Source organism: Ceratotherium simum, chromosome 9 (assembly GCF_057802395.1).
Source record: "Ceratotherium simum simum isolate JZ-2026a chromosome 9, ASM5780239v1, whole genome shotgun sequence".
Lineage (NCBI taxonomy): Eukaryota > Metazoa > Chordata > Mammalia > Perissodactyla > Rhinocerotidae > Ceratotherium > Ceratotherium simum.
Window position 1 is genome coordinate 67551697 of NC_141908.1, and position 24644 is coordinate 67576340.

At 39.5% G+C, this 24644-nt stretch overlaps 1 protein-coding gene across 1 annotated transcript; it reads left to right on the top strand.

The window, feature by feature from the left end:
* Nucleotides 1-519: 519 nt before the first annotated feature.
* Nucleotides 520-24123, top strand: AKAP19 (A-kinase anchoring protein 19). Its single transcript, XM_087435490.1, has 2 exons — nt 520-975; nt 19601-24123. Exon 2 carries the CDS (start codon nt 19759-19761, stop codon nt 20044-20046), a length of 288 nt encoding a protein of 95 aa, XP_087291616.1. The 5' UTR covers nt 520-975; nt 19601-19758; the 3' UTR covers nt 20047-24123.
* Nucleotides 24124-24644: the final 521 nt, after the last annotated feature.

The following is a 24644-nucleotide window of genomic DNA, read 5'->3' on the forward strand; positions in this document are numbered from 1 at the left end:
CCTGGCCCTGCAAAAGGTGCGGTTGGAGGTGAAAGCAGGTTCGGCTGCTAAGCGGGGACGGAGCGCCAGAACCCCTGGCCGGGAGGGCGGCGAGGAGGCTGCTGCGAGTCCCCCGCGCGCGGGCTCGGCGGCGCGGGCCGCCAGCACCTGTCCGTCCCCAGGCGGCCCGGCCCGGACGCGGAGACGCTTCGGAGCGCAGAGCCGGGAGAGCGGGCAGCCCAGAGGGCTCGGAGGAGGGGCCAGGGCAGGGAAGTGACTTGCTCGCTCATCTTTTCTTCGACCTTTGGGGGTCTGATTCCTGCTGGGGAGGCGGCAGCACTCTGGATAGTGCATTGGGGTGGGCGTGAGGCGGTGGCCGGGACCGACCAGGGGCACAGCCCAGCTCTGCCCCTGCCCCCGCCCCCCGCCCCCCGTACCCGCGTGCGGCCGGCAGAAAGCGCGCCCTGGAGCCGAGCGCCCGCGGCCGCCACCTGCGGGGCCCAGGGGCCGGGTGCGGGGCGCGAACCCGCGACGAGCGCGCGGCGGGCGCGGCAGCGGCGGCGACGGCGGGAGGAGGGGCCCGGAGCGCGGCCGAAGGGCACCCCGTCCTCCAAATGCTGCCACTTGGCTGAGCCGCGCGCTGGCGAGGAGCTGCCCTCGCAGCTGGACCGCGCTCGGCTCCGTCCCGGCCCGGGCTCCCGGCCCCCTGACGCCGGCCAGCCCCGCAGCCCGCCGAGCGCCGGCCCCGCGAGGGGCGATGGGCGCGCCGCTGCCCCGGCGGGGGCGGGTAAGTGACACCGGGAGGTGGGCGACGGTGTGTGGCTCGTCGGTCTCTGCTCGTCAGCTTTGCCCTTTGATTTCTCAGCGGCGGCACCTGTGAGTTACAGGCGGCTCCTCTCGGCCAGCTGCCTCCGACCGAGCCTGCCGTCTCCGCGTCGGAATTGAGGAGAGGGGGCCCCCGCCCCTTCCACCGGGTCCTGAGCCCCCAGATTACAGGTATCGCCTTGTGAGTTGCAGTTTTACCCTCCTTCCTCCTCCTACCTGAAGCGGGAATGAAGATTTTTCAGGTGAAAGATTTGCCTGTGAACATTTAATTTGTATGCCAAGCTGTCAGGCTGGTGCTCTGAATGGCGTATGATGAGCAAAGTATTCGCTCTTGTGCTCTTCATAGCTGTGGGAGGCGGAATCTTGAGATGAATTTTGATGCAAATGGAAAATAAATCGGAGTAGACGGGTAAGATCCTTCAGCCATTAGCGAAGGGATCTGAGAAGCAAAGCAGAACAATTGGGGCTGTTTCTCTTGTTTCCGGGCTGCCCCCTCCCCATCTTTTATGGAAGCAGCTTAACATAAAATTATAAACTAGTAAATGTTCTCATCAAAGACTCCATCTTTTTTAGGATCTGGTGTATATGGTATTTACCTTAAGGAAAATTTTAGTTAAGGATTCAGAAGAATAAGGAAACTACTTTTATTATGACAAAGTATAGATCACAACCGGATCAACAGTTGACTATGCCTTTTTTTCTTTGGATGAGGTTTTCCAGCACCTGAAATAGCTATGATATATAGATGGGAAATAACATTATTTAGGTGTTCTGCTTGACATACTCAGCAGAATGCCTTGAAAAAACAGTAACTTCAGTTTTTAACTTCCTTGTTTTGCCATCAAACAAAAATTACTAAGCCTACAATCTTATAGCAAAAGCATACTTTAAAATCATGGACCAACCTCCAATCCATTTTAATATCTCCTCTGTAGCACTCCTGACAGACCAGCCGCATGTCACCAACCTCCGTGACAGGGAGCTCACTACATTTTGAGGTGTCTCTCCCTTCTGTTATTGTCAACAAGGCCTTGTTTACACGGAACTGACAGCTGCTTCCTTGGACCTGTTGCTCATTAGTCCTACTTTTGCCAAAAGCCCTCCAACTTCTAAAGTTATATGTAGAATTTTTCAGCAGAGAAGATCTAAAACTTTCATCTGTCTCAAAAGAGTCTATGACCAAAAAATAGTTAAGAAATGAAAAGTCTCAAGTGGTACAGAGAATGACTTTTGTCTCCGTTACTTGACAGCCTTTCAGATCCCTGAGCCTCAGCTTCCTCATCTGTGAAATGGGGGTGTTAGATTATTGTCGCACCAAATGGGATAATGTTCATAAAGCACTTAGTATAGTTGCCTAGAAGTCAGTAAATGTTAGTTATCTTCACTAAACAATAATCGCTTTTATGTTTCCTTCCTTACCTAAGACCCCTCTCTGTGCTACCCCCAAATCGAATTCAATAATTCAATCCTATCTTCAAACAAAATTGTCTAACGTTTAATTGGCTTTGTAGTAAATACACCAAAGTGGACTAAAATCTGCACCACTACATCCCTACCCCGACACCACACACACACACACTTTGCTGTCAAGGTAGGCTTTACGTATTTTTTAATTATGCAGTTAAAAATTTCTTGAACATGAGCATTTAGTTCTCTTGTCCTGTATTACTGTAAGCCTCTCCCCCATTTCCAGTTTGTTAGATATGTTCTCATCTCGATTGTGGCATTCATCATGTTAATTCTCCCTTGTGGTTTTGTGTCACCTGCACCTTTGGCGAGTTTGTTCACCAGACAGTCAAGTCATTGATGATATGTGGAACAGGTCCTTTTGCCATGGTGGCACATGTGGAAGCTTGTGGCACAGCAGAAATGGTCCTGGACTTTTGGAGCCTGGCCCTGACACCTACTAGTTTTGTGACCTTCAGAAGCTTCTTTTCCATATCAACAAAATGAGGGTAGTAACATCTACCATTGAGGGTGCTTGTTGGGATTCAGAGTGACATTCAGTACTGAAAGTGGCAAGTAGGGTACTGGGTGGGGATCTAGGTGGCCCTCAGCAGATAATGCCGAGACAAATTAACAAATCACCTGAACTCAGCACTGTCCTTCTTTATCAAACTATTCTAGCCCATAGATCCGTCTTCTTCATAAGGACGTCAGGATAAAAATTTTAATCAAATGCTTTGCTAAAAATAAAGATCTTGAGTGTTCCCTGGTATGTCACAAAAGAAAATGACATTCTTTTAAAAATGACTGATTCTTAGTGAACTGCTAGTTCCTAGAAATACCAAATCTTTTTTTCCTCCTAACTGTTCCCTGTTTACTGATTAGATCTTGAATTTTGCCAGAGATTGGTATCCAACTAACTGGTCTGTAATGCCTAGGAATTCTAATTCTTTTTTTCAGTTTTGAATTAAAAAATTTGGGGAAAAAAGGGTATTTGAGTCTCTAGCCTGTTGAGACCACCTCCCACCTCCTCCATGTTTTTCAAAGGTGGTCAGAATATCTCTGTCTCATGTTGCAGGTTCTCCCTGGAGTGTAATTCACCAGCATTTGAAGACATGAATTCCTTTACAGTGACCTCTTCTGCTTGTACCTTGGTTCTCTCTTGTGAGGTTTCTTCTGTCCTTTCCAGCTTAACGATCATTTGCTTTTAAGAAAACAAAACAGTTGCTGAGGAGTTTTGTTTACTTTCTCTAATTAATTAATATTCCATCTGCCCTTGGGTTTGGGGATTTTTTTTAACTGGAGTCTGTTTTCCATAGTACGTGCACTAGGAACAGCATGCAGCAAGTCAGTGGTGGAGAAATACAACCAGTCGTGGCATCATAATGTTGAAAGTCTGGGGAGTGATAAATAATTCTAGTCAGTATCTGATATGGGAAGAGCCTGTACTTTAAGAACTAATTTATTCCTTATAAATTAAGAGTTGTGAAATTAAGGGTGTTTCACAAGGGACTGAAGGTAACATAAATTAGTGAAGCTGGATGGACGCCAGACACGAGGGAGTGACCGAGTCCTGTGACCTGGGGAGTAAATGCCCAGCTTAGAACTATTGTAATTCAGAACAGTTTACACCTTGCACTCGCCAAACAAAACACTGGCCCAAATACTACAAGTGTGTGGCCTTTGCTTGTAAGTGCCCTGAAGGAGGTAGAACTATGTATAGCTCACTGTTTTATTCCCAACATCTAACACTGCTGTGAAGCACATGGAAATTTGATAAACAGCCAAACTGTAATTAGCATTCATTAAGTGCCTCGATGTGGAGAACTGTTCTGTGCAGATAACAAAAGGAGAAATGACTACTGCCCTTCAGGAATATTTAATCTCATTTGGGAAGACAGCATTTATAAATGAAAGAGACTGGACATCAGTTCAAGGAGAGAATTCTGAGTAAGGGTTGGAGGAATTCCAGGAATTCTGCACAAAGGAGATGGGGCTGCCCTAGCCTTGAAGATACTACAGATTTGGTTTAAGCAGAAATAAGGGGGAAGTGGTGTATCTCAACATCAGAGAGGGACAGAAGGAGAAAAGGAGCAAGGATGTGTGAGGTAAGGTTAACAGCTTGATGGGAGAGGAAATTTCCTTGGATTAGTGAGAAATTGAATTCAATAGGTAAAAAGAGGGCTGTAAAAAATGTTTAAATTAAATGTACCTCTGCCTGCACCTCACTCCCCACCCCCCAAACCTGTACCATCAGCTACAGAGAATAGGAAGTCTATAATGACTCCCTAGGAGTGTGGTATATGTACCATGAAAGAATTACTAAACTGTAAATAGCAGAACTTTCTGAATTCCTGCTTCTTTGACCTAGAGTCCAAGTGGATTTGGACACTGTGTTTTCCCATGTCTCCACATAAGAATAATAGTTCTTTTAAGTATTCAAAATTAAATATACTGCTGCCTGGAATTTAATTCAGTGCATAGCACTTAACACACAATTTATTATTTATGCCTCTTACTAGTTCTAAAATATTTGAGGTGATTTTGCTACATAACTAATCTTGAATTTGGAGGAAAGGAAAAACCTCTTCCTCTATCCTCTTAGGTTCATTGGCTGGGCCTGCAAATCAAACTGATAATAAATTAACAGGAGGAAAAAACATTTAATTATGTAGGTATGCCTGGGAGTTCACAAAGAAATGTGATTCAAAGAGACCGTGAGAATTGGGGGCTTATGTACCATCTTAACAAAGGGTGATAAAGTGTGGGAAAGAGGCTGGACAAAGGAAAAGGGGTTTGGGGCTCCTGGGGTGGATAAGTTATGGGAAGGTGACTAGGAAATGTAAGGGTTGTTTAGTAAGGTTATGCAGATAAGAGTTGTCTCTGGAGTAGTTCTCTTCCTAGGATGGGGGAAGAGGCACCTTGACAAAGGGAAATTTACACCCTGTTTTTGGACAAAAGGAGGGAGGGCAGAGAGCTAATTCCCTCAGCTCTGAACAACCCTTATGCCAGTGTGACATATTTTGGGGTGGCAAACTCTGATCCCTTTCAAATTCCTTAATGACACGAGGTAAATAAAGGTTAGTGGCTCTGAAAAATGTCAGTTAATATGGTTTGATCAATTAAAATGACTAAGATTTGAGTATTTTGGACCAACCTCAAATTAGAAACTACTCATTAAAGTTCAGGCTTGAGTAAGGCAGAGTCTCTATCCTCCATGAATTCATAGGCTTGTGAGACCAGACTGACAGATACACCATCCATCCCAGTGGAATGGCATACGCATTCATAGTGTAATGTAATCACACAAGGATCTACATTTTTAGGATAGTTTTTGGAGTGTATGGCTTCCACCTTTGAGGAAGGTTTTGAGATTGGGGTATCTGATGTGTTTCTCGTGAGATGGACTTTTGCGAAGGGGATTGGGAGGACTGTTCGGAACCAGGGAGTGTGTTACCCAAGATAATCTACTCAGATGTCAGCCTTTCCTTCCTTCTCACAGTTTCTTCTTCCTTCCTCTTACTCACCATCAGTTTAGTAACGGTCTTGTAATAGTAGCAGAATAGCTGCTGCATTTCTAGGTGCTTCATGTTTTTCCTTCCCATTATTCATGGGGGGATTTGGGGCAGGCATTATTACCCTTAGTTTAGAGATGAGGAAACAGTCTCAGAGAAGCAAAGAAAAACACCTATGGTCACATTGTTAATTAATTCCTCTATCCTTATCTAGGCAAAAGCCATTTGAAGAACTCTCTATGTGGAATCTGTAGGTTTTTCTGACTTTTCTGAGCTCTAAATAACACAAGTTTGCTGTCATGATATCAAGGTGTCAATTTTTTTTTTTTTTTTTTTTTTTTGCTGAGGAAGATTCGCCTTGAGCTAACATCTATTACCAATCTTCCTCATTTTGCTTGAGGAAGATTTGCCCTGAGCTAACATCTGTGCCAGTCTTCCTCTATTTTTTGTATGTGGGTCGCTGCCACAGCATGGCTGCCAACAAGTGGTGTAGGTCCGTGCCTGGGAACTGAACCTGGGCCGCCTAAGCAGAGCATGTCAAACTTAAGCACTAAGCCAAGGGCTGGCCCCTCAAGGTGGCATTTTTTAAAAGAAGCTTGGTCAGGATCTTGGATGAACTACCAGTCTGCACTCAGAGAAATGAGAAGTGGCTTGACAAAAAAATAATTTTGTTTACCAAATCCTAAAATCTAAAACAACATTTCCCTTTGTCTTGTGCATAAAAAGCTTTAGGATTAATAAAAAGTACACTTTACACTGCATATAGAAAAATGCTGCCCCCAAAGTTGATATAAGCTAGAATGTAAGATTCAAGAATATTTAGGTGAATCACAGATGATAAATACTGAGTTCACGGGAGATACAGGAGTTGCTCAGCTTTTTAATATTCTAATTTATTTGTAAACCCTGACCTTTTGGAACCAGGGCCATGGAGGGCATCTACCACATCCCCTCACAAACTTGTTCTTGGTTCTGATAGTCAGAATCCTGCGTTAAACTCACTCATCTGACTCAGCATGACAACTTTTTTTTGTTGTTTTCTAATTTAGATAGACTATAGTCCTGTTGGCTGTTTTTACTTGCTAATTGAGTGCTAGCACCTAGATACTGAGATGGGTCCAGTGCTGTTCTCTTTCCTCACAAAATGGTTGTCTCATATTAGCATTAAATCTGGGTTTAAAGCAGCTAAAATGTATCAGATTATCAGTTTGGCTTTTTTAAAAAGACATTTCTGATGTTAAAAATAATATGCGCATTTGAAAAAAATCTAGGAAACAGAGAAAAGCATAAAGAAAAAATTTAAATTATCTATAATCCCACCATCCAAAGAGAAACTCTGTGGCGTTTTCCTTTATTTTATTCTATTCTGTTTAAAGCATATGTATTTTAAAAATTGGAATCATACACGTATATTATAGTTTTCTTCTTTTAAAAACTATCAATTCTGAAGACTTGGATGAATCTTCTAACCTTTGTAAGATTTTCCACTGTATTTTAGGAGGTAGAGTATAATATTTTCAATATTTCATGTCCTTTCTTTAGCTAATGATAATTACACTTAAAATTATATGATGTTACAAGGCAGGCTTATAACAGTCTTGAAAATATTTTCAGTGAATGGAAATGTAGGAAATTAACAGTTCAAATAACATGTGAGTACACAGTACATGTTTTTAAACAATACTTTTGTTATTAAAAGCCTGAGTTTGTTTGTTTTGCTATGGATAAATAAACCATTTGATCAGTAATTTAAAAAGTTAACATATGAGCATTTCCTCGTGTTACTAAATATTCTTTTAAAAAGTTATTATTTTTGTATTATGAACTACCCTAAAACTTAGTGGCTTAATACAACAAACATATATTAATTTCACAGTTTCTATAGATCAGGAATCTGGGTACAGCTTAGCTGAGTGCCTCTGCCTCAGAGCCTCTCACTATCAAGTTGTCAGTGGGGCTGTGATCTTATCTGAAGGCTTAACTGGGGGACACTCCAATTCCTCGAACACAGAGATTTCCCTCGATTACTTGCCTCATGGGCCTCTCCATAGGGCTGCTCACAACCCAGTAGTTGGCTTCCATCCGAGTGAGAGAAGGAGGGCAAGACAGAATTCACAGTCTCTTTGAACCTAATCTTGCTAGTGACAGCCCATCACTTTTGCTCTACTCTGTTGTTAGAAGTGAGTCATTACTCCTACGCTTAAGGCGAGGGGATTAAACAAGGGATGGGAATTCCAGGAGGCAGGGATTATGGGGGCCATTTTAAAGGCTATCTACCATAGTTACTTAACAGTTCCATGATATTCCAGGATATAGGCATATGATAACAAATCTCTAATTGTTGGATAGTTAGGTTATTTTCAATTTTTCTTATTATAAAAAGGCTTTTATGAAAATTTTTATATATAAATTTTTGTTTGCAACTGATCATTTCTTTAAGGTCGAGTTCTGAAAGTGGGATATTTGGGTTAGGGATTTTAATGTGAATTGTTAGGCTACTATTGAACTAATTTACACTACTAACATCTGTGTTTGCGAGTGCTCATTGTACCCCATTCCCTTTAAGACCACTCTTTTGAAGAAGGGTTTGTAAAATAAACTGTTCTATAATTAGGCAGTTTATTTGAAGTAGCATATTTCATGAAATCTGAAAGGAAAGCAGTGTGATACAGCAGCAAGATCCCTGAAACCAGAATCAAAAGATGTGGGTTCCAGAACAGGCAGTGCAATTGGTCTCTCATCCAGTGTCATCAAGGCCACATGCCTCCCCAGGCAGGATATTTAAGTATACAGTTCTACATCAATGTATTCTGTAAAATGAGGAAAAATAATTCCTTTCCGTTGTATTAAAATAATTATAAGACACCAGGGAAAGAGGAAAGGGAAAAATGGAAATGAGATATGCTTAACAAAGACACCAGGGAAAGAGAAAAGGGAAAAATGGAAATGAGATATGCTTAACAGAGACAGAGATAGATGGAAAAGCTCCAGATACTCGATTATCACTTGTAACTTATGGCTTCACACACTCTGTTGCTCTCTTTGTAAGAATATAGGAATTTATTTCAAATATCTAGACTTTTAAATTATTTAATCAATTAACATTTACTGAGGCCCTTCATTATACTAGTCATATAGAAGTGAGATACAAAGATGAATAACAATTACTCATTACCAGTCTTCCCTAGAAAGAATTTAACTGGCATGGCCATGTTCCTGCCTTCAAGAGTCTGTCTAGTATGTAAACCAGGCAGAATGGGCAAAGTGCAGTGAAGGAGAGAAGTGTTATGGAAACCCAAGGGAGTGACGATAGAGTAATATTAGGTAGGGAGATGGCCTTTACACAGCAAGTATACTTGAGATGGACACTTAAGAATGGGGAAATTTTTAGAGAAGAAATCTGTGTGAAGTAATACTAGAGAGAAGGAAAAAAATTTATAAGAAAGCCCTTTTAAAAGAGAAAGCATTTTACAAATGTGAAGTAGGAGTCTGTGGAATAAATAATCAGCTTAGCATATAAGGATGATTGGAGCTTGATTTTCAGATTGCAGAGTTGAGGACTAAGCATTCATTTTTGCATTAGTTTTGGTTTCACGATCTGATTCAAGCTCAGATTCCTAGTTTCAGCTACAAGACCTAAAGAATAGTCCAGTTGTAACAAACTAAAGACAATATTCTTTCTGACATTGTTTCCCGGTTCTCCCCGCCCCCCAACATCCAATTAACAACAGTTGCTTAAGGAACGGGCTTCAGAATTTTACAGAGCTTAATTCGTGTGTCATGAGTACAGTTGTGTCATTTATCTAGGACATGACATGACTAAGAAATGAGTGTAGCATATGAAGTTGAAACGTTTTACAATCTTAGTGGTGATCTAGATCAGGTTTTCTTCAACTAGTTCCTTTTCAACTAGTTGGTCAGAAGCTACTCTTCATTTTCCTGCAAGGGTTTATATTACAGTGCTGGAGGGATTACTGCAGACTGAAGTTCAGTATTCATAGTCATAAATAGGAGTGGTCAGGTGAAGCCAGACATGTACCCAGGGTAAAGCCCAGAAGGGCTGAGGGAAATGCCTGCTTGTTTCTCTTCTCCACCTGGAGGACCTGGTAAATGAGAGGAAGCGTTGACACCTGACTTTAGTACCTGATTCTAACTGTTCAGAATCCTAAATGACTGTCAGCATTCTTAGATTATAATTCTCTTTCCTTAATTATAATCTTCAGAGATAATAAAGATATAATAAAGCACTTAAAATAATAATTTGATGTTAGTAGGTCTGGGGAGCAATCTGAGAGAGAGAAGGAAAGGAACTAACACTGAATACCTTCTATGTTACAAGACAGTTCTAGATGATTTACATATGGAAGCTCACAATTTTTATGATGAACCTCTGAGGTCGATTCCAAGTTTACAGATGAAGTCATACCACACAGCTCTACTCAGGTTTATTAGAATCTCAGATGTCATCCTTTCACTTAACAATGTTATTTTTTCTGCCTCTCCATTGAGAAAATTTGGCCCCAAATGTGACCTCATGAAGAGTCGTGTTGAGATTGCCCTGTGGGTGAGCAGCTACACACTGCGTGTGTTCTGTGTGCCCGAGGATGAAAACAACTACTCAGTTTCCAAAGACCATACAGTAGTGCTCTTTAGGTGACCTTCAGACTGACCAAAGTCACACCGTATCTTCTAGCTTTTACTTTTTGGTGAGAGTATTAAATTTAAATTGAGTTCATTTCTGTTTGCCAGTTTAACTGGTGTCATTTGACCCTGTTGTGAATTTATAGTCTAAGTCAGTGATTCTCAATATTACCAGGAGAAAGACCTGTTTAATGTCCAATTTTCATAGACTCCTACAAGAAAGAAAATATACTTAGTACTCATTATTAGAGAACAAATAATGACAAACATGCTATTAGGAACTCTGTTATTTTTTTAATGAAATCAGTCTTATTTTTTAATAAATTGGCATTTTTATTAATTGCATCTACATTGAAATTTGAAAGATAGTAATATATATGCATAAGATTTTTTTTAAGACTACAACATGGTTTTTATTATATAGAGATTTGCATTAATTCAGGCTAGGGCCCATTTTAAGCCATAACTTGAGATAAAAACATCTTAGAAACCTGTTTAAAGGCTTAGAATATGATACAAAGTAGGACAACAGTAATAATCATGTCTGTTAATCTAGTATTTAAGATGGACTTTGAGGGAGATAGCAGCCTGTTCATTTCCAGAGCAGATTTTAGAAGTTACCTCTTTTTTGCTAGGGCTTTGTGTTTGGGCCCAACTCATATTTAAATGATGGGTTTTTGGTCACATCTTCTGTGGCACATTCCCAAGGAGCTCGCTCACCAGGCTCAATCTGATGACACTGGGTCCAGGATGGAGGACCACAGCTCTAAAATGAACTACACAGGACAGGCTGCAGTAAACTGCATCTTCTGTTTGAAGGACCCAATAGAAGACCCAGTAGTTGCCAGACCCATTCCTGAGGGAAGTGCCAGGGCTGTGGCCTGACACACTTTAGTGCTTAAGTAACATTAAGGGAAACAAACAAAAGGGGCTTTCTTTTCTTTACGTATGACTGTGATGTGTATGTATGTGTGTCTGTGTGTCGGGATTCGGGCGAAGTAGGGGAAGAAGTGGTGGGAGGAAAGGCATCCTTACATTTTATTATTTTTAGCTGGCAGTGGTATGACCACTTCACCTGTTAGGGCAAGGATGAAACAAATTAAAGACCCTCTTTGGGCATCTACACCGCTTAAAGCCTGAATAAGCTGTCATCTGGTTCTCACTCTCCCTTTGATTTTGTTAAGTAAATTTTGAAAGCACTTATATTGACGAACATCAGTCTTGAACACATAGTATAGACTCTATAATAGACTGGCTGGATGGTTAAGGAATGTTCTCACTGATAGCTCTTAATATTTATAATCTGAAGATTATAAAGTATAAAAGTGATTTTCAATATTTTTGAAAATTGTATTTTTGAAACATTTTATATTTCTGTAATCAGCCAGTTAAAATGACAAGAGAGCCCAAATACTTTTCTTGGTTAATATCCAGCATTTAATGTATTATGCCTTCAACTGATAGCCATAGTAACTTCCCAACCTGACAGATGAATAATACAGTCTAAGAGTTAACTCAGGACAGCTAATCGTGCATGCTGACCTAAGGCCAGTCACACAATCTGCTCAACTACTGACTTGCGTTAATAGCTAACACTGTTGAAACTTTATTATGAATCAACTGTCTTATTAGGGCAGACTAAAATTACACAGAGCTTATTCTTCAGCGGTGTACAGGTTGGGATTGTAATTGCGTTTTAAGATGTCTATCAAGTATTTAAATAGCTGCTACTATGAACAGTAGTAGCATACACTTTTTGTTTTTGGCTCCAACTTTGCTTTAAGGATCATACTTCCTTATTCAGGATGAATCTCAAGAAGCTTCTGTGGGATACAAACCACCGAACTAAAATCTTATTAACAAAAACGTGGGGCAGTTTACCAGTCCCATTCTGGCACAGCAACTGCATCTTCTCTGAGCCTGTGATGAGCAGTTCCATCAGACAGTTACTGGACCAGCTGATCACCTAACGATGTCAACATATTAGTATCATTTTACCCAGGGTAGGACCTGAAGGCCAGAGTTGACAGCTTGTCCTAGGGTGTGGCCTGGGAAGTTCTGGGCCACAATGTCCCTGCTGATGGAGACCAGTTCAAGGACTGGGGCAATGAGCAGAGAGTAACAAGAGACCCTGTGAAGGAGCTACACTGGTCTTTACTGGCAAGAATTAACTTCAAAACTTGGAGTGGGGGGAAGTTCTATAAATTCAAGATGGGGAGGATGTTTAACACTTAAAAACATAAGCTATGGGGTGGGCCCGGTGGCACAGTGGTTAAGTGCTCGCGCTCTGCTGCTGGCGGCCCAGGTTCGGATCCCGGGCGCGCACCGACACACTGCTTGTCAGGCCATGCTGTGGCAGCGTCCCATATAAAGTAGAGGAAGATGGGCACAGATATTAGCTCAGGGCCAGTCTTCCTCAGCAAAAAGAGGAGGATTGCCATGGATGTTAGCTCAGGGCTGATCTTCCTCACTCACACACACACACACACTAAATAAATAAATTTAAAGAGTCATCCATGTTGGTATCAAGATCTTTGTTGTTTTCAACTTTTGGCAATTATGAATAAAGCTGTGATAAACATCTGTGTAAAGGTTTTTATGTGAACACAAATTTCATTTCTCTAGGGTAAATACCTAGGGAGTGGGATTGCTGGGTCATATGGCAAATGGATGTTCCAACTTTACAGGAAACTGCTAGTGTTTTCCAGAGTGGCTGTGCCACCTTGCATTCGGACTAGCAATGTATGAAAGTTCCAGGTGCTCTGCGTACTCTCCAGCACTTGGTATTGTATTTTTTTTATTTTACCCATTCTAATAGGTGTGTAGAGGTATCTTACCATGGTTTTAATTTGCATTTCCCTAATGGCTAGTGATGTTGAGCATCTTCTCATGTACTTACTTGCCATCCATGGGTGGTCTTGGGTAAAAAGTCTGTACAGATCTTTTGTCCATTTTTTAAATTGGGTTGTTTTCTTACTGTTGAGTTTTGACAGTCATTTATCTATTCTAGATGGAAGTCATTTGTTGGATAAATGATCTCCAAATATTTTCTCCCAGTCTGGGGCTAGTCTTTTTGTTTCCTTAACTGTGTTCTCCTCAGAGCAAAAGTTCTCAATTTTGATTTAGTCCAATTTATCAATTTTTTTTTTATGGTTCTTGCTTTTGGTGTCATATCTAAGAACTCTTTGCCTAACCCAAGATCACAAATATTTTCCATGTCATCTTGTAAAAGAAAGTCTTATAGTTTTTTTTATTTTACATTTAGATCCACGATCCCTTTTGAGTTAATTTCTGTGTAAAGGTTACGGTACAGGTCATTTTGTTGTTGTTATATGGACGTCCAATTGTTCCAGTCCCCATTTGTTGAAGACTATCCTTTTTGCATTGAATTATTTTTGCATATTTGTCAAAAATTATTTGACCATATATTTTTGTGGGTCTATTTCTGGACTATTCTGTTCCATAGATTTGTGTCTAGCCTTTCACCAATATAGCACTGTCTTGATTACTGTAGCTTTATAATCATTCTTAAAATTGGGTAATGCAAGTCTTCCAACTTTGTTCTTTCTCAAAATTGTTTTGGCTATTCTAGTTTCTTGGCATTTCCATATACAATTTAGAATCAACATGTCTGTATAACAAATCCTGCTGGAATTTTGATTGGAATTTTAGAACCAGTCTATAAATGTCTACAAAAAAGCCTCCTGGAATTGTGCTGAATATACATATCAATTTGGAGGAGAACAGACATCTTAACAATATTGTCTTCCAGATCATGAACACTGTTTATCACTATTTAGGTTCTTAATTTTTTCTCAGTAACAATTCGTATTTTTCATGTACTGCATACACAATATACAATGCAGTTTTATTTTCATAAATTTATCGCTAAGTGTTCATACTTTTCATGCTATTGTAAACGGCATTAATTTCATCTTCCAATTACTCATTGCCTAAATATACAGAAATACAGCTGGTTACTGTATATCAATTTTATGTCTTGAGACTTTGCTAAAATTATTAGTTCTAGTAATTTATATAATCTAGGATTTTCTACACATATAATCATGTCACCAACAAATAAAGGCAGTTTTCTTTTTCTTTCTGACAGTCTTTATGCCTTATATTTCTTCCCTCCCTCCAGTACACTATTAAATAGAAATACTGAGAATGAACATTGTTGTCTTGTTCTTATCATAGGGAAAACGTGTTCAGTCTCTCACCATTGTTTAACATTAGTTTGAGGAAGTCCCTCCTATAGCTAGTTCGCTGAGAATTTTTATCATGAGGGGTTATTTTATCAAATGCTTTTTCTGCATCTATTGAGATGATCATCTGATTTTCTTTTTTATGTTAAGATAGTAAAATATATTTATTGACTTTTGAATGTGATATTGCATTTCTTGCATTCCTCGTATAAATCCCACTTAGTCATGGTGTATTAACCATTTTATATATGCTGGATTGAATTTGCCATTTTTCTGGTAAGGAAGATTCGCCCTGAGCTAACATCTATTGCCAATCTTCCTCATTTTTTTGCTTGAGGAAGATTAGCCCTGAGCTAACATCTGTGCCAATCTTCCTCTATTTTGTATGTGGGTCACCGCCACAGCATGGCTGACAAGTGGTGTAGGTCCATGCCCGGGATCCAAACCCATGAACCTGGGCCACCTAAGTGGAGTGCACTGTAACTTTAACCAGTACGCCATGGGGCCAGCCCCTGGATTTTTTTTTTTAATACTTTATTTTTTAGAGCAGTTTTAGGTTCACAGCAAAATTGAGCAGGAAGTATAGTTACCCCATCCCCCTCACCACACAGCCTTACCCACTATCAACATCCCACTCCAGTGGTACATTTGTTACAATCAATGAACCCATAATGACATATCATGAACACTCAAAGTCCATAGTTTATATGTTAGAGTTCACTCTTGGTGTTGTCCATTCTATGGGTTTTGACAAATGCATAATGACATGTATCTACCATTATAGTATCACAGAGAGTAGTTCACTGCCCTAAAAATCCTCTGTGCTCCACTTATTCAACCCTCCCTCCCCTCTAACCCATGGCAACCACTGGGCTTTTTACTGTTTCCATAGTTTACCTTTTCCAAAATGTCATATAGTTGAAAAGATTGGCTTCTTTAACTTAGTAATACACATTTAAGGTTCTTTCTTTTCTTTTCATGGCTTGATAACTCATTTCTTTTTAGCACTGAATAATACTCCATTGTCTAGATGTACCACTGTTTATCCATTCACCTACTGAAGGACATCTTGGTTGCTTCCAAATTTGGCAATTAAGAATAAAACTGCTGTAAACATCCATGTGTAGGTTTTTCTGTGAACACAATTTTTCAAGTCACTGGGGTAAATACCAAGGAGCGTGATTGCTGGATCTCATGGTAAAAGAATGTTTAGTTTTGTAAGAAACCGTCTTCCAAAGTGGCTGTACAATTTTGCATTTCCACCAGCAATGAATCAGAGTTCTTTTGCTCCACATCCTCATTAGCATTTGGTGTTGTCAGTGTTTGGATTTTCACCATTCTAATAGGTTGTTGTGGTATCTCACTGTGGTTTTAATTTGCACTTCTCTAATGATATATGATGATGAACATTTTTTGTATGCTTATTTGCCATCTGTATGACTTCTTCAGTGAGGTGTCTGTTCAGATCTGTTGCCTATTTTTTCATCAGTTGGTTTGTTTTTTATTGTTGAGTTTTAAGAGTTCTTTGTATATTTTGGATAACAATCCTTTATCAGATATGCTTTTGCAAATATTTTCTCCCAGTCTGTGGCTTGTCTTTCTCATTTTCTTGACAGTGTCTTACAGAGAAGTTTTTAATTTTGAAGAAGTCCAGTTTATCAATTATTTCCTTCCTGGACCATGCCTTTGGTCTTTTATCTGAAAGGTCATGGCCAAACCCAAGGTCATCTAGATTTAACTACTAGATGTTATCTTCTAGGAGTCTTATAGTTCATATTTTATATTTAGGTCTGTGATCCATTTTGAGTTAATTTTTGTAAAGGGTGTAAGGTCTAGATTTTTTTTTTTTTACATGTGGACGTCCAGTTCTAACACATGTTGAAAAGACCATCTTTGCTCCATTGTATTACTTTTGCTCCTTTGTCAAAGTTCAATTGATTATCTTTGTATGGGTTGGATCTTATTTTTTAACTAGTGTGCCTTTTAACTGAAATTTTTAGTCCATTTCTTTCAAATAATTTTGATATGTATGGGTTTAAGTTGGCCACTTGCTGTTTGTTTTCTAATTGTCCCATTTTTTCTTTTTTCCTTCCTGTGTTCCTCCTTTCCTGCCTCCTTCTTAGTGTGTCTAATTCCTCATTGTTTTTATGCCATACTTACATTAGCTTTTTAATGGTTTATCTGTTCAGTTTTTAAAAAGCACCTCCCCCCCATTTTTCTGATTGGATATATCTGTAGATTTATGTTCAAGTTCACTAATCCTTTCTTTTGCAACATCCAGTAGCCCATAAAATGAGCTTTTCATTTTAGTTCTTTTTTTTTTTTTACAATTTCCATTTTTTTGATGAGATTCTCTATTCACTCTTTATGACCATTTTTCCTTTATGTCCTTGAATATATTTAAATAGCTGCTTTAAAGCTTTATTAAGTTCTGTTAATTACCACATGCTGGGTCATCTTGGGGTCTGTTTCTAAGAACTGTTTTTTTTTCTTGATCATGGGACACATTTTCCTGCTTCTTTGCATAGCTAGTAATTTTTTATTGTATGATGGACATTGTGGATAATACCTTTTAGGAGTCTGAATTATGTCATCTTTCTTTAAATGGTATTGAATTTTATTCTTTGTTAGAGTGGGACTATTTGTTTGAACTTAGTGCAATATGGCCCTGGCTGGCTGCCTGTTTTTGTAAATGAAGTTTTGTTAAAACATAGCCATTGCCCATTTGTTTGTATATTGTCTATGGCTGCTTCTGCACTATAACAGCAGAGCTAAGTAGTTGTGACATAGACCATATGGCTCACAACTCTAAGTTATATACTATTTAGCATTTTAAGAAAAAGTTTGCCAACTCTTGCTCTAGGATACACTCCTGACTCCTAGTCACATTTCTGTAATAGTAGCTAAATGGCTGAGGTGTTCAGTGAGGTCTCTCCACTTAGGCTGGCCTTCTCAGCACTAACTTCTGGTATCACTGTTCAATTCTCAGTCCCAGAGCAGGTAATCTTTTGCTAGGTCTTGCAGATTCTTTTCCTGTACATGCATATCCCAGCCCTCAGACAAGTACTCTTGATGAGACCTCATGCAAATTTCTGCCTCCCTCCCCACAGATCCCTTTTCTCTTGAACTGCCACCTGCCTCAGTAACCCAACCTCTGCCTCTTCGGCTCAGCAGGACTGCCACTCTGCTTAGGCTCAACCTCCCTGTGATAATGCTGGAAAACACCCCCAGGCAGAATCTCAGGATGATCAACTGTGGGGTTTAACATCCTGTGTCTCCCTTCTCTCAGGAATCACAGTACTGTGCTGTCTATTGTTCAATGCCTGAAAATATACCTGCCCACATATATTTTGCCAGGCTTAACGTTGTTTTGGTGAGAGGGCAAATTTGGCACTAGTCACTCTGTTATGGTAAGATAAAGCTGCTGTTGCAAAACCAAAGATCCTAGAAAACAGAATATTCTGTTGATTCTACTCATGGCTTTTTATTTACTGGTACTCACTGAATTCTCTAAGTAGTCATTTTCAGGTTAACTATGTCCAATTCCTTTAACTATCTCTCATAATACAACACAGATACTATGTAAGTCATTACATGTAGGAGATGCACAACCAGGACATTTCCTGTCTTCAAGGAGTTCAGTCTTGTAAACCAGATAAACATCACACACATCCCTGTTCGCTTTTTGAAATACATCTCTGAGCGTGTAGCAGAGCATACAAAACTAAAGGTAATTAAAAACAGAAGGCTAGATTTCCTTTCTATCCTCCCCTATCATCTTTTTTAGGGTAGAGGTGGAAAACAAATCTAGCATTATGGGAGAAATTGGGTAGAATTTATAGAAATCTAAAAAATGTATAGCAATAAGACCTAGGCAAAGATCACCTTTTCTGGACTTCTTTCTTTAGTTACAAACTATTGAGAAATGGGTTAAATGCAGGCTGGTTTTTACCTTCCTAAGATCAGTGGTTTCAGAAATAAATCAACTCAGTTTTGTTTTGTGAATTTTTAGAGCTATGTCTTTGGCCCCAAAACTAAGATATAATTAGGGACCATAACCTCATTCAGAGAGACTTTGCCTGCACTTTCTTATGGCTAAACCTCCCTCCAGTGAAGTTGCTTTGTACTGTTTTAGTTACCCTTAAGTCCTATCTTAAGAGAAGTCATTCAGTGCCAACACCCAGTTGGGAAGCTTAGAAGGCACATCACAAGCACTGTAGCCTACTTACTGTCCAATTATCAAACAAAAGGAAGAATGAGATATTTAGGGGGAGAAACTTTTAACCTTATTTTAAATTAATCTGAGCTTTCCTATCACATCATAGGGAATATCTAATTTAGAAGGAAAAATAGGTGGTTTTGCCACATCTAACTTGCGTTGCTTAGAGTTGGCATTAGTGTAAAGGCCATCATTCTGTCCCACTCTTTGAGTTGTAAACATCTGACCGGGGACAATGCCTGACTAGTAACAGCGCAAGTTGTGTAGGTTCATGAGGTTTGAGGTAAGAGCAAATTTTGATATGCCTGTTTCTCTTAACAGTACAGGTCAGAGGTTGGCAAACATTTTCTGTAAAGGGCCAGATAGTTAAGTATTTTAGGCTTTGCAGGCCACATGGTCTCTGTCACAACTACAGCTCTGCCATTGTAGTAGGAAAGTACCTATAGATGCTGTGTAAACAAATGAGTATGGCTGTGTTCTAATAAAGTTTATTTACAAAAATATGCAGCTAGAATTTGGCCTGAAAGCTATAGTTTGCTAACCCCTAATGAACATAAATCTAAGCTGGCAAAAATTTAACTGTGTTTCCGGTTTTATAAAATTTTCAAGATTGTGAAAAAATGTTTTCCTGTTTTGTAAATTGGCCTTTTTATTGAGTGTTTTTCTATTGATAAGATAAAGCTGTCATTACTGTTTCTACATACTACCTGATCATACGATATTTTGCATTCTATAACTTCAAAATGAAACCTCCCTTTTCTTGACAGATAAACACTACATGTGAAGACTGGTGAAAGGGAACATTGATTTCTGAAGGGGGGCCCTCAGAGGAAAAGCTCTGATCAGTGTCACGTGGACAAACGCTCAGTGTTTTCCGAAAATGCTTTGAAGTAGTCTTTGCTACTGCTTTCCTTCTCTTCAGAACATGGGCTGCATGAAATCAAAGCAAACTTTCCCATTTCCTACCACATTTGAGAGTGAGAAGCGGCATGCGGATGAAGAAAGCTTTGTGTTGGAAGAGAGATTTCTACCTAGGATGCCTTCTCCAGTTATCGATAAAGAGGAAGTGAAGGAACCTCCAGGGCCAGAAGTTGTGGTCTTCGAATTTGCACACCGCCTGTCCCAGGAAATCCTGAATGATGCCTTGCAGCAGTGGGCAGGCAATAACATCAAGTATCATGACATCCCATACATTGAGAGTGAGGGGCCTTGACGCTGTAGGATGACACTTTCTTGAACTGTGGATACAGTTGGTGCTAGTTTAAATACATGAAACAAAAGCAAAAACTGGTGTGGATAAATACAAATAACTCCATCTGGATGTAAAAATATGTCTATGATAATATCACGAGTGTAGGGAAACCTAAAATGAAATGTGTTTTAAGCAGTTATAAGTTAACAGCAATTTCTATCGGTTTGCTCTTGGATTTTAGTCATTTAAAGGGCTAAACATTGTCCTGTGGCACCACAGTAATCAGCTGTATGTCACACCACTTTCTTCCTGAGGCCAGTGATGGTATCACCAAAGAAATAAAAATAAACAAGTGCCCTAAGTTTCCAAAGGGTTATTTTAAAGACACTCATTTAAAATAACTATTTGTTATTTTACACAAAAAACCCAAGATATGAAAAGAATTTTTCTTGAAATGCCTTGGCAAGGGACTTGCACTCAAGCCATGGTGATTAACAGTGGGTCCTGTTTGTCAAAACCATTTGTGTCAAGGATCCCTACTTCTTGATACAAATGATCAAGCACTAGAAAGCAATCCATGTAGAAGAGGTCCACCTTGCACCCTGTCCTTAATAAGCTATTTATTTTTGTAGATGAAAAGCATAGCTGTCACCCTGAACCTCAGGGCCCTAACTAACCACAGCTGTCACTGGATGACTCATACTTTGAGTACAGGCATCTTAACAAGATACAATTTATAAGTCATGACTTTCATGTTTATTGCATTAAGAAGCCCAGTGATATAACTATACAAGAAAACAAGTATAGGTACCTTGTATAAATAGCAATCCAGTAAATTTTAAAATAACAGAAGCCCTAGTCTCAGCAAGGTAGAAAGCAGAACCTGGTCTCAGTGCTGAATGTGTATTAAGCTTTACTGTCTCCCAGACGCAGAGGGCTGGTATATGGGCACTGGTTCCCATTTTTTTATTGACTAGTGGAGCAGTCACCATTCAGATTACTGTGGGACCAGATTATACCTGAGGATTTATAGTTGTAACAAAACAAAAGATCAAACACTCCTCCAAGGAGAGCACTCTTGTATTATGGTGGTAATGCCCATGGGGATTTACAACCATATACTATACTATTTTCATAAATTTGGCTACCTTTTTGGGGAGGCTTTTTTTTTTTTAACTGTCAAGCACACTTTTTTTTTTTTTAAAGAATTAAGTACTGTTTGAGATCAATAGTAACAGAAAATTTAGGAGAGAGGGAAGATGATACTGAGAAGACATAACTTGCAGGAAAATTGGGACTGAGTCTCTAGATTAGAATTATCTTTTCATCAAGATTTGCTACATATTTAGTTTAATTGGAAAGGGAATTATTTAAGTCCTTGTGCATTAGTTCTTTGTATTAAGATAACAGATCCTTGTCACTGAAATCTAAAGGAAGGCAGAAAAAGGCTCTGACCTCTTTAATGAGATAAGTATGTATTTGGCCTTGTAAGCAGGCAGAAATGTTACCTCTATTTTCAACAATTATACTTTGGAACCTACAATCAAATAGAGTAAATTCTCCAAGTTACATGGGCAAAGACAGTTCTTTGAGGTGAGTGATGTGCCATCTTTCAGTTGCCTTTGGACACCTGGTCATTCAACTTTCATTTGACCTAATCCCAGGATTTGTACTGTCCTGTTGTACTTGCAGTCTAGCAATTTACAAAACAGAAAAACCACCACCCCTGTTCATACAAGGATCTGAAGTCGTAAGGCTACAAACAGAAAGTTTCCCAAAAGTGCAAAACATATTTCCAGCTCATGAAGAAAAATTTAGGTTTTTGAGTGTTTACACTAATGACTCAGATGGAAGCCTAGATATTGCCATTTTTCATTCATGTTGTATCTCACATCAGGACACTTTTGCTGCAGGGTCATTTGCTGTTTAAAAGCTATAATTAGGTATATAAAATAATAATATTATGCTGAGAACACAAAGCCATATAAAAGCAGCACATCATACTAAATTTTCCAGCATGCACAGGGACACAGACTAATGGGTTTTGGTTATATCTAAATATTTTAACATCAGGTCCCTCCTTTGCCCTGGGCCCCTATCTCTCAGGGGTATAACAGGGATGCCTGTCAGATCCGTATCTAGCCAGAATTCTAATCTCCATTGCCACCCTCTCTGACATTACGGCGCTAGGATTTTGTAGTGGAGCACCACCCCCTCGCCCCTGAATCATTTTAACAGAGTATAATATCTTATGACATACAGAGACTTACCTTAGAAATATATGCTGTATTATATGTCAAACCATGAACAAGGAACTACAAGGATTGTATAATCAGTGAGTTAGTGGATGAACCAAGTTGGAGGCAGGCATGAGAAAGAGGTGGATAAACCCATTTGTACTGCATGTGATAGTTATCGAGATATAATTTGGGGGGCCGGCCCCGTGGCTTAGCGGTTAAGTGCGCGCGCTCCGCTGCTGGCAGCCCGGGTTCGGATCCCGGGCGCGCACCGACGCACCACTTCTCCGGCCATGCTGAGGCCGTGTCCCACATACAGCAACTAGAAGGATGTGCAACTATGACATACAACTATCTACTGGGGCTTTCGGGGAAAAATAAATAAATTATATATTAAAAAAAAGATATAATTTGACCTTGATGACAAGCAAGATGAGAACTTCTTTGATAGGATAATTCAACTTCTATCATACCTTCATATATAAATATTGGATTTACTTCATTTTGAAGGTCTTTCACGAACAATAAAAGAGTAGACGGACTGTTTGACAAGGAAGGAGACGTATAAAACAGAAGACTATAAGAACCATTAGCTACTGGAAAGGGAAACATTTGTTCCAACTTATATCACAAACAGATGAAGTAAGAATAGTGGCCAAATTATAAGGGAAAGTGGGGAAAATGTGGTCCAAGCAACAGCACTGATGTCAGGCTCCATCAGAAGATGCACTGCAAAAACAAGTTTCCAGTCTTTTCAGCTGAGGGAAAGGACACAGTAGCAAGTTCCTTTCTTTACCACACTGACACGTGCCCATCCACTGAATCTCTTCCCGCAAGAACATCCAGCATAGAGGCAGATGAGCCGCCACCAGCATGACAAAGAAGCGACTGTAGAAGCGGCAGATCATTTACCAAGACTCACATAACCCACACGTGTGCCTCACTGCTCCCTCCCCAGTGAACTGTCTCTTGTGTACGATTACCTTTCAGTTACAGGCCTTTGATCTGAGAGTTGTCCACTGTCAGCTGCCTTATCAGTTCTTTTGCAAACTACCTATGGTTATTAGCACTTAAAGCACAATTTTGAAGGAGATAAAAATGATCTTAGTCTCAAAAGAATAATTTGTGTCAAACTGCCTTATTAGTATTAAAAATAGACACACTGAATGAATGAAGAACATGATGCTCATATATCCTACTCAATATCATTGGCATCTTAAGAGACAGGGGGGGCCGGCCCCGTGGCTTAGCGGTTAAGTGCACACGCTCCGCTACTGGCGGCCTGGGTTCGGATCCCGGGCGCGCACCGACGCACCGCTTCTCTGGCCATGCTGAGGCCACGTCCCACATACAGCAACTAGAAGGATGTGCAACTATGACATACAACTATCTAATGGGGGGCTTTGAGGGAAAAAAAAAAGGAGGAGGATTGGCAGTGGATGTTAGCTCAGAGCTGGTCTTCCTCAGCAAAAAGAGGAGGATTAGCATGGATGTTAGCTCAGGGCTGATCTTCCTCACAAAAAAAAAAAAAAAAAGAGACAGGGGAACTATACTTTTGTATCATATAGTTTTAGAAATCAAAAATTAGAGACACATCATAAAGTCAGGGAACAGTAATTTAAAAACAAAGTTCTAACAAACATATTGTTTGCTCAATCATAATGCTGTCATCCAGTATTTGTGTAAACAAATAGGACATGTCTTCCTTGGAGCAGTGGGCACGATACTCAGATGCACTCCCTACATCTTACTTTGCAAAACTTGAGTTTTGTTAGCAAATTCTCTTCCGTGTAAGACTTACCTATGAAATGGTATATTTTTTCCAAATATTTTTGTGAAAACATTTTTTTGTAACTATACAATAAAAGTCTAGTTGCAATTAACTAGCTATGAGTTCTTATTTAACTAAAGTAAGCAAATGTAACACTGTAGTAACACTGTGTATTTCCAAATTTCTTAACATAAAGGACATTTTCTGCATTTCTAACAAATACAAAGTAAATAAAAACCCATTTATACAAATAATTTCTTTGATCGTTTAGGTCCAATTTAGGAGCTTTAAGAATATAAAAATGCTCAGAACTGAGAAAATTTAAAGCAGTTCCTTCTGGACTGCAATTTCCACATCTGTGAGAAGGGTGTAGGATATAGTCTTTGGAGTCTCTTTCAGTTCTGCCGCTTTTTGTTCTTATGTGAAGTTCTCTTAGTTTGAGGGGTTTGGGGTGAAGGAAAAACTATAAAAAATTATAAAATAAATGATAAGATGACCTTTAATTTAAAAATTATTCTTACCTAGACTTTAAGGTCCCAAGTCTGGAACACCTTGCAGTTTCTTGTGTACCTTAAAGAAAACTTATTTTGTCAACAGTACCAATTATTGAA